The sequence below is a fragment of the Centroberyx gerrardi genome, chromosome 15, assembly GCF_048128805.1.
Source record: "Centroberyx gerrardi isolate f3 chromosome 15, fCenGer3.hap1.cur.20231027, whole genome shotgun sequence".
In the NCBI taxonomy this organism is placed as follows: domain Eukaryota; kingdom Metazoa; phylum Chordata; class Actinopteri; order Beryciformes; family Berycidae; genus Centroberyx; species Centroberyx gerrardi.
The window spans coordinates 26,067,738-26,082,113 of record NC_136011.1 but is presented as its reverse complement, the minus strand read 5'-3'; the positions used below and the strand labels follow the sequence as shown (position 1 = coordinate 26,082,113).

Below are 14,376 nucleotides of genomic sequence, written 5' to 3'. Positions count from 1 at the left end.
ATCAGAGGAAAGTATGCTAAAGTTTTCTGTGATTAACAAGTTAAAGCTGCACTTGGCAAGATTTTTATGCAAAAATGCACCTGTCTTATCAGCCTAAATCACAAAGTGGAGCTGCAACAGAAAGAGTGTTTCATTCCTCCTAACCAAGATGAAGAAATGTATCAGAGGAGTGTGCAGTTTACTGGCATATTGTCACATGATTTCTGGGTAATGAAGTCCTTCAAACTTTCAAAAAACCAAACAGTTATCTCTTGTTGCCACTTGGGGCCGCCAATGTACAAAGTTGCTTTGTGCAACTTAAAGTGATTGACAACTTAACTGACTTAAACTGAATTGTCCTGATGTGGTGAACCCCACCCATCAGGCACTCCATGCAGGTTAAAACAAACGCAAAGAATAGTTTGCACTTGATCCAGGTTTGACTGAAAATGACATCATCATGACGAAAATGCACAAAGATACTTATTTATTTCAGGAATGGAGAACTGTCTCTCTTTTTTTACCTCCCATGAACACCTATCATCCCTAAAGGGGCATTCCACTGTTTTCCAAGATAAAGGTATGAACATCACAATAATCAAAAGGAAAAAGCTTTGCCCCATGCACTCCTTAATACTGGCTGCTTGTAATTTTGGTGCTAAGGAGTTGAATCTTATTCTACTGTTGTACTCATTGTAAGTGGCTCTGGGTAAGAGTATCAGCTAAGTGAAGAACATAAATAGGGAATGACACTTAGAATGACACGCACTCACTCAAAGCAGTGTGAAGTCACGACCATTCATTAAGTGAATACTACACAGAACTACTGTGTGTGTGTGTGCATCAAACTACAATCACATACACACACACACACACACACACACACCCTCCAACTCACTACCACACTCTCACTTTCCCTATGATTTCATTTTACACACACAGTTATGTTTTTCCTCCTCGAGGTGAGATGTTATCCTAATCTCCTTGGGGTTTCTTTATCTCACCTAGACAAATTGTTTTCCCTCTCTCCCCTCTCTCTCTCTCTCTCTCTCTCTCTCTCTGAGTTGTATCCTTTAATTTGTGCAGCTAAGCTAAACTACACTTAACCAAACTAAGTGTGGGAGGCTGCGGCGTGAGCAGATGTAAGGACTTAACCCCGCCGACCTCAGCTGTCCCGCCTGAGCAAATAAAACGTCAACATCCGGCTTCGCAGCCCCTCCTCTGACAGCTCCGCTTCCTCCTTCTCACAGCGCCGCTCTTCCAACAAGACTCTGACGCAAAAACACTACGCTGACGGGATGTGGTGTTTCATCATTCCAACCATGCTGAAATTGGTGGGAGTGCTGGTGTATGTGTGTGTGAGAGAGACAGAGAGAGATATTCATAGATACATACAGACATGCATACATAGATAGATGTAGAGGGTGAGAAAAAGAGACAGAAACTGTGTTGTGTGTTGGAATAATCACAACTGTGTTCCATAAAATACCAGCTACCTGTATATTATTATTTATTACTGATATAAAACAAAAGTGATTCAACCTATATCCAGTTCATGAAAGCTTTTCCATTTGTCTGGTGTCTGGTAGCTCTTTACCGGGAAAAATCCTTTACGTTTCCGGTTTGTTTGGAATAAACAGAAGAAGAAGAACTGGGTAGTTAGCATGAGCGGCGATAGCCACCATGGCTGAACAGGCAAAGAAAAGAGAAACTCAAAATGCATCAACAGAAAACCCAAGCTCTGTTTGATTGACAGGTGATCTGTGGGAAGTGCAGTGCAGAGACACCACAGCAATGAGGCTGAGCAACAAAGATGGAGACTAAATAAAAAAAATAAAAAAAAAAGACGAGGATCTCGCGGATTACCACTTTAAATCAACCACCAAGCAATACTCCATAAAGATGTGTGCATAACCGAGATAACAGCTGCATCACTGCTCTGTGTGTGTGTGTGTGTTAAGTGTGTGTGTGTGTGTGTGTGTGTGTGTGGGACACAAACAACGTCAGACAATGGGACAACAAATCTCATTAGTGTAGCTATGTCTTGACAGAGCACAAGCAAAGAACGCTTAGCTCTAAATGTTTGCGGTAATTGGCAAATTGGTTCAAATTGAAACTGCATGAAGAAAAGGGGAAGCTGAATGTTGGTTTTCATAAGGAGAATAAAATCATCAAAAATGTTTGCCCTTAAAGGAGCGATTTCACACAAGAAAGAACAAGCTGTGGTCAACTGAAGGCTGTTTTGGATTTTAGAAGTGAAATACCTCAGCTTTCAAAGTGTCCCTCCGTGATTTTTCCCAGACACAATTTTGTACGAGTGTTGTAAGATTTTCAAAATCATACAAGGAAATAGTAGTTATAATTAGATTTACCACTTTCAGCTGACGGCTTGCTGGCCTTCTCTAAGACTCCCCAAATCCACTGGCGCTTCTAGTGTTTCGTGAAGATCAGGAGGAATTTTTAACCTCATGGTATTTTGTACTTTTTTGTATTGATCCTAAAGGTATTGTATCATTGTATTTGTTCTAATTGTTGTAATCAGTAGCATAAATCCAAACAGGTGTGCATTTGAAACAAGTTATCCCCCACCACCACCACCACCACCATCACCACCACCAACATCCCCTCCACACACACACACACACACACACACACTTGTAGGCCATGTTTCAAATCATTCATTTGTAACTCACTCAGGTTCTGTGCCTGCAGTGTTTTGTGCAGCAGCAACAGGTGATGTAAAGGTAAATCAAAAGGTGTGAAAAACTATGAGTCCAATCACTGATCATCATAAGGCAACCTCCAATATAGACAAAAATCAAGAGTAAGAAAGAGAGAGTAAGCGGAAGAGTGTGTGTGTGTTGTGTGTATGTGTGTGTGTGTGTGTGTGTGTGTGTGTGTAGGTGGTTGCATGGCTGATAGAGAGAGAGGGCAAGAGAGTGAGGAGTGTGAATGAGTGAGTGTTTTCAGAAAAGCATCTTTCTGTCCTTCAAAAACATATCCTCATGTTACATACATCTGTTGCATCTGATACTACTTGTAATAGGCTATGAATTGACCTCATGAATTCATATTGAAAAGGTGTAAAAAATAAATATATATATATATTCTGCAAATGAAAGATCCATGACCAGTTGATCATTATCAAGACGCAAACAACCACCAATATCAAGAAAAATCAGCTATTTTCAGAAAAGCAGTAATATGTTTTCCCCCTTGAAAGACTCTATTCTTATTTAAATTACAGCAGTTTATTAGCACTTGATGTTTGCTATGAATTTATCTCATAAATTGAGCTTTCAGAGGTTGGGGAACTGGGGGGGGGAAAAAGCTAGGTCAGCTGAGTTTAGGCGTGTTTACCCTCCGCTACACATGCAGTGTTAAGTACTCACACAAAAGCGTGGTAGACGAACGCCCATTCCCTGGGTCTCTCCAACACGTTATAGAGGTAATTCTGCAGCCGCCGGTACCGTGCGTTCCTGCGGCCGCTCTGCGCGCTGTAGGTCAGCGGCTTCCCCAGCAGGCTGAGCCGGGCGCCCTGCTTCCTCCTCTCCGCTCCCACCGCACCTGCCGCCGAGGGGGAGAGGAGCCCGTCTCCGACTCGTACCGCGTTGTTCATCGTCCTCCGCCCAGACTCCACATCTTTCAGTCCGTAGTCCTGCACCCGGCGCCCCGGTGAGGTCTTCATCCACAGCCCAGTGCCGCCGGTCTCGTCGCCGGTGTGACTGCGGGGCATGGCATCACCAGCGCCGGCGGGGAGTGCGCTGGGAGACCGGCGGACATTCACATGTGCTCTTGCGCCAAAGGGTGTTTGGCTGCCCTGACCTGCAATACTAGACGAATAAAACAAACCAGTGGGAGAAGAAGTACAATATCTAGTCTGCTCTCATCTTATCATCCTGTGGCTCCAACGGTTGACCAGATTCAGAGTCCGGTTTGGACACTTTGGCCATCTGCGCCCGGCTGGGGAAGAGTTGGGTTATGAAGGAGTGGATCCATCTAGACATTTGGCGAGGGGAGGGCACTTCCACCCTCCCACACTCCCTTTCTCCCCCCAACACACTCTCACTCTCTGTCTTCCCTCTTTCTGTCAAAGTGCGCGGCGGCGGAGCTTGACCGCTGCTGCTCCACAAGTGTTGTTATGGTTCCTTTTTACGCACCGGACAGGGAAAGACGCATCATCACCGGCACGACGCATATCATTATTAATCATCTACCAGAACAGTGGGGGAGAATCTTACTATGGATATCTACAGTTGTGATGTCTATTTGTCAGCTTCAACAAAAAATCATCAGAACTGCAAAAACGTTGAGAAGCAGCACTGAAGCAGCTTTTACGCAGGCAACGAAAGAGCCCGATGCAGGCAAAGTAATCACGGTTTTGATTTATTCCAGAAAATAAATCAAACATACAACGTTTCATTCGCCTTCCACTCCAGCAGTCTGCTTTGAAAGACTTGAAGAAAGACAGAAAGTCTCATTAGTCGCGTGCACTGGGGTGAAGTCAGGGTTTAGGAGGGAATGCTGACATACTGGAAAACTGGAAATATGATTAAAAGCTCTTCACACTGTATGTTGCAATGTCTCCCAGTTCCACGAATAAACATTTTACTGAAAATAGACCAAGTTGAACACACGTGTTACATGTACAACGACCTGATTTCATGTTTAAGATATAAGACTCGGAATAAACTGTTAACTTTGGCTCTATAGTGACTTCAGGAGCAAACCGGGAGCGGAACAGACACTTGGGTGGTCCGCAGTCCGCACCGACACAAACTCTCCTCACGTGCTCCGGTCTCAGCCCGTTACCGAAACACGCTGCCGGCCGCTCTTCGTTTCCTTTCTAATTATGTTGCTGAATAGAAATTCCTCTCATTAAATTCGGGTTAGTGCGGCCGCATCACACTCTCCCCTCTGCTGGGCAACCACGTGATCTGTCCTGAGACACACACACACACACACACACACACACACACACACACACTCTCTCTCTCTCTCTCTCTCTCTCTCTCTCTCTCTCTCTCTCTCTCTCACACACACACACACACACACACAAACAAACACGTGCGCGCACCAACAAATAGAGAAACACACACACACACTCAAAGGCACCCCCCCACACACACACACACACACACATAGAAAGACAGACAGATAGTCTCTCTCACACACACACACACACACACACACACACACACACACACACACACACACTCATACATATAAGAGAGAGAGAGAGAGAGAGAGAGAGAGAGAGAGGGAACGAAACAATATGTCTTTCTCTATTAAACCAATATGACATGATGATGATTTATGATGATTTATAACAGCCTGGCTAAACATTGGACAGTGTACACGTAAACGCACCATCCCAATTCAATCCACAATCACGGTGATTTCCATGGCAGAGTGTGTCAAATGAATTAGTGCGTCTGAATTATCTGGAGAGAGACAGGATCACTCAGATCTCTATCTGAAATAAACAGAACTGAGACTGACATGACGCGCTGCTTCTAAATTGACCTCAGTGTTGGCTGGTAGGAGATATCATTAGCCTACTAATCCGAGAAACCAATTTCAATTTCAGATAGCCTAGTTATTATTAAAACACACTAATAAGTTTTAGATTAGAGTTTTAGATTAAATTGTAGAAAAGTTGACTTTCTCTGGGAGAAAATATTTCATTATTTTAAATTGTATCCTGGGAAGGATTCACAGAAAGATTGCACATCAAAGCTGTTTGGTTTCCTGATCCTTCACAGGAGAAGGAACTTATTCTAATTTTGAAAATATAAGAGAAGATGCAGATGCCATGTTTGGCTGTGTGACAGAAAGCTAATCTAACGACGAATGTAACAAATTAAATTACTGCTCCCAGCGACAAATGAGTAAAGTAATGCCATTACTTTTCGAAAAGATGCATTACTTTTTGAGTAACGAGACGATCACTGTCTGATTTTTATAAACAGAGGGAAAGTTGAGAGAAGGATTTTCCTGCTGTGGTTAAAGCCTGACCTCTAGTGGTGAAACATTGGCATTACAGGGGCGTGTGAGGCTAGAAAAAGCTGTCTTCTACCTCAGCAGGAATCACTCTCTTGGGTTTCTCGACTGACAAATCCAGTTGGGTTTATTTTTTTAACAAACAGGATTAGCACAGATTGATTTACACCAAACAATGGACGCAAAAACAGATCAAATCAAGGATAATAAAGGCAAGATATAAGTAGGCCTACAACACAAACTACCAGACACAGGGTGCTGTGAGTGCGTCCACTTTCATTCTCTAAAATAATCCAATCATTGTCAGAAACGTTTATCTGAAACATCATCATCTTTATTCCCAGAGCAGCGTGGTTCTGGACACACCTGGTGTTTTATAGACAAGTGACATATTCAGGTTTGAATCCCTGTTATTCACTTTGAACATGATCGTTTATATTGGTGGACTGGTTAATAGCTATTCGCTATGAGCTCAAATGGCAAGAAAATAAAGCATAGCAGTGAAAAATGAAGCATGTGTACAGTGGCTAGAAAAATATTCACCCCCTTGATTTTGGGCTTCTTTTATACTACTACAAAATGAATTCACTATGCATTTATTTGGGATTTTGTTTGTCCAGAATCTATTTCTGTCTTCGTGGGGTCTTTGCAGCCACTGCATTGCTCAAGATATCTTCATCCTCAATTATTACACGTGGCTTTATTATAGGCCTAGTGGATTTTATCAGGCTTGTTTCACGGTTTAGTTTTTGTTTACTATCTTTCAAGCATCCCAGTTGCTCTGTTTATCCGATATCCGATTCTGTCCCGTAGAAAAGACCCAGTTTCTCCTCTGGGATCAATTAAAGTCAATTAAAGTTTCAGCTAATCCGCGGAGTCTTAATTGGCAGCGCTTCAGCACCGCGGACAGCGACAACAACACTTTACCGCGCGAGGCGAGGATAATGACTGGTTTATGTCACTCACTCAGATTATTATAGAGGGATGGAAAATCAGAGAGAGAGGGAGAGAGAGAGAGAGAGAACGAGAGAGAGAAAATTTAAATTGAATGGAGAGAGAGAATGAAAAAGAGAGTGATGAAGAGAGAGAAAGTGTGTGTGTGTGTGTGTGTGTGTGTGTGTGTGTGTGTGTGAGAGAGAGAGAGAGAGAGAGAGAGTTGAAATTGAATAGAGAGAATGAAAAAGAGAGGGATGAAGAGAGAAAATGTGTGTGTGAGAGAATTAAAATGAAATTGAATTGAAATTGAATAGAGAGAGAATGAGAAAGGGAGGACGAGAGTCAGAGAAGAGATTTTGAGAGACAGAGGGAGAGAGAGAGAGAGAGAGAGAGAGACAGAGGGAGAGAGAGAGAGAGAGAGAGACAGAGGGAGAGAGAGAGAGAGACAGAGGGAGAGAGAGAGAGAGAGAGAGAGAGAGTCAGAGAAGAGAGGGGCGAGAGAGAGAGAGAAAGAGAGACAGAGGGAGAGAGAGAGAGAGAGACAGAGGGAGAGAGAGAGAGAGAGTCAGAGAAGAGAGGGGGAGAGAGAGAGAGAGAGAGAGAGAGAGAGAGAGGGGGAGAGAGAGTCAGAGAAGAGAGGGGGAGAGAGAGAGAGAGAGACAGAGGGAGAGGGAGAGAGAGAGAGACAGAAGGAGAGAGAGAGAGAGAGAGAGAGAGAGAGAGAGTCAGAGAAGAGAGGGGGAGAGAGCGAGAGAGAGAGAGAGAGAGAGACAGAGGGAGAGAGAGAGAGAGAGAGAGAGAGAGAGAGAGAGAGAGAGAGAGAGAGAGAGTGTGTATTGGCTGGGATTAGGCCTGTGCTGGCTGCAGGTTGGACGGGATTACAGAGCGACATTCCCCGTCCAAGTCTTCCGCTCTCTGCTATGGGTTTCTCCACACAGCAGAACTGACCCGCAGCGACAGGAAAACACACACACGCGCACACACACGCACGCACGCACACCCCGCTGATTCTGGAGGTGTGCGGGGTTCAAACACCGGACCGGGAATCATGGCGGACGTCCCTCAGCTCGTCAAAATCGGGATTTCCCTTAAAATGCTTCCCAATAACGGCGCGGTGTACTTCAAGTCGGACGGGGCCCGGTTCGGCCAGACCCGGACCATCAAGCTGCTCACCGGCTCCAAGTACAGGATCGAGGTGGTCGTCAAGCCCGGAGCGGTCGAAGCCACGTAGGTAGCCCTCTGATTTTCACCTTAGGCGTGGATTATCCTGACCTAGTCACGAAAAGACATATAGTAATCCTATAATAAATTTTAGAACATTATGCAGCCATCATGGCGTGACTATTCCTGCACGTGCCTGTAGGAATATGAAGGGAATATTCTAGTGACACCATAGGAGATCCAAAAATACCACAAAGGTCCCTGTAAAGCCAATATTGAGTAGCCTACCACAGATACATTATAAATCCCTGTAAGGATATTCTGCCCGTCGGGATACACAGTGGTTTTATGTAGCCCAATGGGTAGAATGTTATTGGAATATTATGGAGGGTGTCGTTAGGGAAGGCTAATACCTCTCAGAGGAGGACGGATATGAAAGAGCTCTCCAAAAAAATGGAGATTGTGTTGTTTGGACGCGGCATCCCTAACGGAAAATAAAGCTATAGGATAATATTCCTATAATATTCCTATAGGGACTTGTAGTGTGTCTGTGATACTAAATAGTGAGTTTATAGCGACCGTATTGTGCAATTTTGTAGCCTATTATTTTCCTCAGACGACAATAGATAAATACTGAACCGAACTCTCTAATGGATCACTATATTATTCCTATATAATTCTGTACAAATGATGGTTTTGCCGGGGTGTATACAGTAGAATTCTTTAACAGAACATCCTTCTGATATTATTACAGCTCTTTTTGGTGAAAGATATTTGCTTTACAAAGTCAAGGCTATACTGTATATGTATATGGTCTTTCTCCGCTTTATCGCCAGCGCGTCGATATTCTAGTTTATTTTCACAATTTCCATTGATAGTGATCATTTTTCTTGGAGTGACAGTGAATTAGAAAAACAAATACGAGTCTCGTTCCTCGCATGCGGAGAGAGCGGCGACCTTAAGAGGTTCCTTAAGGAGAAGCGCAACAGAAGGCAAGTCCAGATTTCAAGGCTGCCTTCAAGTGCTGTAGGAAATATTATAATTACGAGTTGACCGCGCATGAACGACCCACCTAAATGGTAAAAACGACTGTGAAAGTGGGAATTTTCTATGATCCCCGTGTTACAGATGTGATGTTTTAGGGGGCGGAGAGCATGGATGGTAAAAATATGTTATTGTATGTTATTGTTTTGTATTTGTAAATAATTTATATTGTGGTATGTTTCTATTTTCACGTTTTGTTTAATTGGCACACATTTTAAAACATCAGTTGTACGCCTGGTGCACATTTCCTCATCCTCATAAAGTCTCTCTGTGCTTTCTTAAACAACAAACCCCCAAAAAATCTACTTTTGTTATAGAGCTCAATGTTATTATTTCTGACCAAAAGCGCTCGAATGCTCAACAAGTCTTAGTTCCAAGTTGAGAACTCAGAAGTAGGAGTTTAGGAGAAGCACTTGAAGGCGGCATAAACCCATTGGCCGCATGTCAAATCCACCACAGATTAGGACTGTAACGTTTGTGTCAGAGACCGGGCTTTGTGTTTCCTGCCTCTTCTGATTTGCTTACAATTCGTGATGATGTAATAACTTGTGTTGTAATTCCCTCTTCAAATGACGATTATCCGGCGTGCAAAATTCAGGCTCTGAAATATCCAACTGTCCTACATGAGCGCTCTTGTGCCAAATATAGGTCACGCATGCAATAAGGCATATAGGTGACGGCCGATTAATTTTAGGGCATGCTCATGAAACACAGCTGCAGACCCACTTTACTGACTGATTTGTAGAATAAACAACAGCATGCAAAAATGTCAAGCAGCAATGAGCCAAAATGATATTCATCTAGAGCAGTAGCCTTGTTTTTAGTACTGTAGTGCTCTATATAGTACGCATACTAATGTGGAAATGATTCATTTTATTATAATCCATTATTTTACACTCTTAAAATACATTTGTCATTTTCAACACATCCTTTCAAACCACACATCTTGTCTTCAACACAACACATCAAAGACAAATAGCAATATATATGACACAATAGCCATGGCTTTTAACATCTTACATTGAAAAATGATGTTATCATAAACTGTATTCACTGAAAATGATGCATCTTTTTTCTTTCCTGTCATTTCCTTCCCTGCAGTCTGTGATGCTCTTTCTTTCTTCCTCTCAGATCCACACACACACACACACACACACACACACACACACACACACACAATCTTAAAATGTGTTATGTGCTTATTCTTTCCCGTTTTTATCTCAGTCAAGAGCATTTAATAATAATACGAATAAATTAAAAAATGAGAAAGAACAAGCACATAATGCATTTTAAGATTCTGTGTGTGTGTGTGTGTGTGTGTGTGTGTGTGTGTGCGTGTGTGTGTGTGTGTGTGTGTGTGTGTGTCTGGGAGCAAGAAAGAAAGAACACCACAGACTGCAGGGAAAGAAATGACAGGAGGGAGAAAGGACACGTCATTTTCACCACATCAGTGAATGCAGTTTAAGATAACACACATCTTTCAGTCAGGAGTCAGTAATAATAAATACATTTTGCTTTCCAGTGAAGAGTGTGTGTTGTTGTTGGTGTCCCCAGGTCAATGAGTGTGGGGGGGGTGACCTTCCCCCTGGAGCAGCAGTCTAAAGACCCCCAGTCGGTGGTGTATTCGGGCCAGTACGACACGGAGGGGGTGGCCCACACCAAGAGCGGGGAGAGGCAGCCAGTTCAGATCAGCATACAGGTAAAGTACAGTTCAACCGTAACAAGGGAAAGAAATTGCACTTCTATGGTTGGAAGCTCAAGAATCTAAGCTCAGGCACAACTGTGAGTTTCTATAATTAAAGAGGGCAGAGAGAATATAAAAACACCAACTCGTTTCAGTATTGTGTTCTGGCTTTTTATCATAAAAACTCACAGTTGTGCCTGGACTTGGATTCTTGTGCTTCCTTGAGTTTTTTGAAACCCTGATGCACTCCTTTTGCTACTTCTTTGGATAGTCCAATGTTGATACTCAACGTCCTGTCAAGTGACTTTATAATATGCCTCTACAAAGTCTACTGAGTCTCAAATGATACTCATACTTGTGTGAAAAGTATTCTATAGATATTCAATGTCTGGGCTAGGGTTCATCTTATAGGGTTTGGGTTAATGTTAGAAATAGGGTCAGGTTAGGGTTAGGGTTAGGGTTAGGGTTAGGCCTAGGGTTAGGGTTAGGCCAAGGTCAGGTTTAGGGTTATATAATCTTTAGAGATGCACAAATATGCAAGTGAGACTTTGTTGAAAATCTACTTTTTGTCACCTGATAGTTATTTGAGTGTCAACATTGGACTATCCAAATAAAGTGTTACCAGAAACGACTTTCATCTACAGGCCACAGTGGCAGGTGGATTCCAAAATTCAGCAGCCACTTTCACTGCGTTACTAGCCAAAATATTTTTAAGGATAAGAGCCTGGTTGGATACCTGAGCGGCAGGTAGAGAAGACAAACCTACCAGCCCCAGCCAAAATGTACCAATATTTTGTTGGAAGCTGGTTTTAACTTCGCATCCTGGTTGCCGATGTTAAAGAGTATGTTATGTTATTACACAGCATTGTTGAATACTGGATTCTGATTGGCCAATAAAGGCATTTTGATGTCTGCTAGTTTGTGGTTTTACAGACCGCTGTTTCACATCTAATCATATCACTCCACAGTTGAGAAGTCTGAGTAGTCTGAGAGGTCAATTTTGTGGATTTCTAATCAAATTAACTAGCGACACCCTGTGGCAAAAACACTCTTTGGTGACTGCAGACAAACACTTTGTTACCCAAGGTTAGAAACATGGAAGACTTTTCCAGTATTACTTTTAATTTATTCAGAGAGCACAAAACTTGCATTGCTAGTTTACATTGTTTTGGTTGCAGTTCTGCTATGGACGTAGCCATGGATGCTAGCTACATACGTTTCCATGGTTACAGTTCTGTCACAGTGTAGCCATGGACGCTAGCTACAGGCGTTTCTATGGTTACAGTTCTGCTAAAGTGTAGCCATGGACGCTAGCTACAGGCGTTTCTATGGTTACAGTTCTGCTAAAGTGTAGCCATGGATGCTAGCTACAGGCGTTTCTATGGTTACAGTTCTGCTAAAGTGTAGCCATGGATGCTAGCTACAGACAGTTTCTGTGGTTGCAGTCCTGCTGAACTATTTTTTTGGTGGAAGCTTGTAAGTTATTTTAGCTTGTAATAATCATTATAAAGCAATATTTGGTGTCAAATGGTTAATGTTTTAGTTAAGTAGCTGAGTAATAAGCAGGATAATGTGCAGGCAGCTGGTCATTACTGCAGAATAAGCCCTGACAGGATGAATCAAGACCCCGACACGAAGCTTACCTAATATAACAGTGAGGAATAACACACACACCACTGTGTTCTCCTTCTGCTTCACACTCCAGATTTAGTCAAAATGAAGTGTGAGGTGTCTTGAGAAATCCCCCCAGAAAGCCCCTGAGTCCAGCAGGCAACTCTGTTTAGTGCTAAACAGTGCTAAACAGTGCTAAACAGGTGCTTAGAGGAAGCACCAGTTGTGGTTCCTGTTGTGGTGATGAGAGCTTTGAAAACTGAACTGAAGTGCAGAGCTCTAAATGTTCAAATATTTTTCAACATCTTCCACCAGTGATGTAGTGGAAACTCTGTTTATCCACCTTTTTTAATTGCAGAATAGAGCTTACCCTCCTTTTTTAGCCTGACATAAATCTTTACGGATTAAATTCATAGTATACATCATAGAAAGTATTATCGTAAGTAATGAGGACAGGGCTTTAACGGAAAAAAAGCATAAGTGCAAACTAAAACAGAATGTTTCAAATTCTTTACAAATATTATTTGATCCAGGTCTGATGTGATGTGTGTCTGTGTTAGTTTCTCTGTTTGTGTGTATATACCCATCTGTCCTATTCACCACATAAGGCCTCTGAGATGATATACTGTGTGTGTGTGTGTGTGTTCTCGTGTGTGTTCTCATATGTTTGTCTGTGCATGTACCCATCTGTCTAGTCAGTATGCTTCTCCTTCATTTCACCCAAATATGATTCTTTCAGATGGTAGCGTGTGTGTGTGTGTGTGTGTGTTTACATGAGTGTGTGTTTCTAATGTGTTACCAAAGCAGGCCCCTTTGAGATGATATGGTGTGTGTGTGTGTGTGTGTGTGTGTGTTTTCATGAGTGTGTGTTTCTAATGTGTTACCAAAGCAGGCCCCTTTGAGATGATATGGTGTGTGTGTGTGTGTGTGTGTGTGTGTGTTTACATGAGTGTGTGTTTCTAATGTGTTACCAAAGCAGGCCCCTTTGAGATGATATTGTCTGTGTGTGTGTGTGTGTGTGTGTCCATGTGCTCTATGTGAGTGTGTTTCCAATGAGTGTGTGTGTATACCCATCTGTCTACTCTATGTTTCTCCTTCAGTTCACCGAAGCAGGCCACTTTGAGATACTATCGTGTGTGTGTGTGTGTGTGTGTGTGTGTGTGTGTACCCATCTGTCCACTCTGTGTGTTTCTCCCTCAGTTCACAGAGGCAGGCCTGTTTGAAACGGTGTGGCAGGTGAAATACTACAACTACAACAAGAGGGACCACTGCCAGTGGGGAAACAGCTTCAACAGCATCGAGTACGAGTGCAAACCCAACGACACGCGCTCCCTCATGTGGGTCAACAAGGAGATGTTTGTCTGATGGAGAGACGGGACATTAAACGCCACTGTGTGTGAAGAGTTCAGTGTGTACACTGCAAAAACATAGCCATCTTAACTTTAAACATCAGCGTGTCAGTGTCAAGTTAATTGTGATTCCCTGGTATAATTGCTGTAAACAAATGAGAGCATGGTGGAGACGATTGGTCGCCTCTATCTCACACCAGTTGTATTGTTAGTTAAGACTACATTTCCCATAAATCCTTTGCTTCCTGCTGCAAAAAAGCCTGCGTTTGTTTCCTCTTTGGCTTTTCTGAAGAGGATAATCATGTCGGAAGTGATTTTCCATCGGCCTTTTCACCGTTTGCCAGAAACTCTGAAACATTTAGCTCCTCCTCTTGTTTTGTGCCGTAAAGCAATCCAGCAGATTTCCCACCAAATCGAACTTGACGGCACACAAACTGCAGAGTAGAGGCCAGTAGAGGCTGCAAATCTTTTCAGTGATGGTCTTGTTTGTTTACTGTAATTATACCAATGTCTCAAAATTAATGTGGTAATGATATATTGCCGTTAAATTAGTCTCAACACTGTATTTTGTCGTAAAATATTACAAAATCTTCCCAATGCTGTGTGATA

At 42.7% G+C, this 14,376-nt stretch overlaps 2 protein-coding genes across 2 annotated transcripts in view; one reads left to right on the top strand and one right to left on the bottom strand.

Annotated features, from left to right (window-relative positions):
- The window catches only part of kcnq5a (potassium voltage-gated channel, KQT-like subfamily, member 5a), a 115,840-nt gene extending 112,125 nt beyond the window's left edge, over nucleotides 1–3,715 (bottom strand). The window contains exon 1 of the mRNA XM_071911883.2: nucleotides 3,372–3,715. Within this exon, the coding sequence (XP_071767984.2) occupies nucleotides 3,372–3,715 (344 nt within the window). The remainder of the gene's footprint in view (nucleotides 1–3,371) is intronic.
- Nucleotides 3,716–7,966: 4,251 nt separating this feature from the next.
- cnrip1b (cannabinoid receptor interacting protein 1b) lies at nucleotides 7,967–13,783 on the top strand. The gene is made up of 3 exons (XM_071911892.2): nucleotides 7,967–8,145; nucleotides 10,678–10,822; nucleotides 13,619–13,783. Exons 1-3 carry the CDS (start codon nucleotides 7,967–7,969, stop codon nucleotides 13,781–13,783), a joined length of 489 nt encoding a protein of 162 aa, XP_071767993.1.
- Nucleotides 13,784–14,376: the final 593 nt, after the last annotated feature.

Excerpts from the sequence above, each read along its gene's own strand:
- cnrip1b (XM_071911892.2), top strand. The coding sequence starts at position 7,967 with ATGGCGGACGTCCCTCAGCTCGTCAAAATCGGGATTTCCCTTAAAATG. Across the intron at positions 8,146-10,677 it reads CCCGGAGCGGTCGAAGCCAC|GTCAATGAGTGTGGGGGGGG; the intron begins GTAGGTAGCCCT and ends TGGTGTCCCCAG. Across the intron at positions 10,823-13,618 it reads CAGTTCAGATCAGCATACAG|TTCACAGAGGCAGGCCTGTT; the intron begins GTAAAGTACAGT and ends TTTCTCCCTCAG.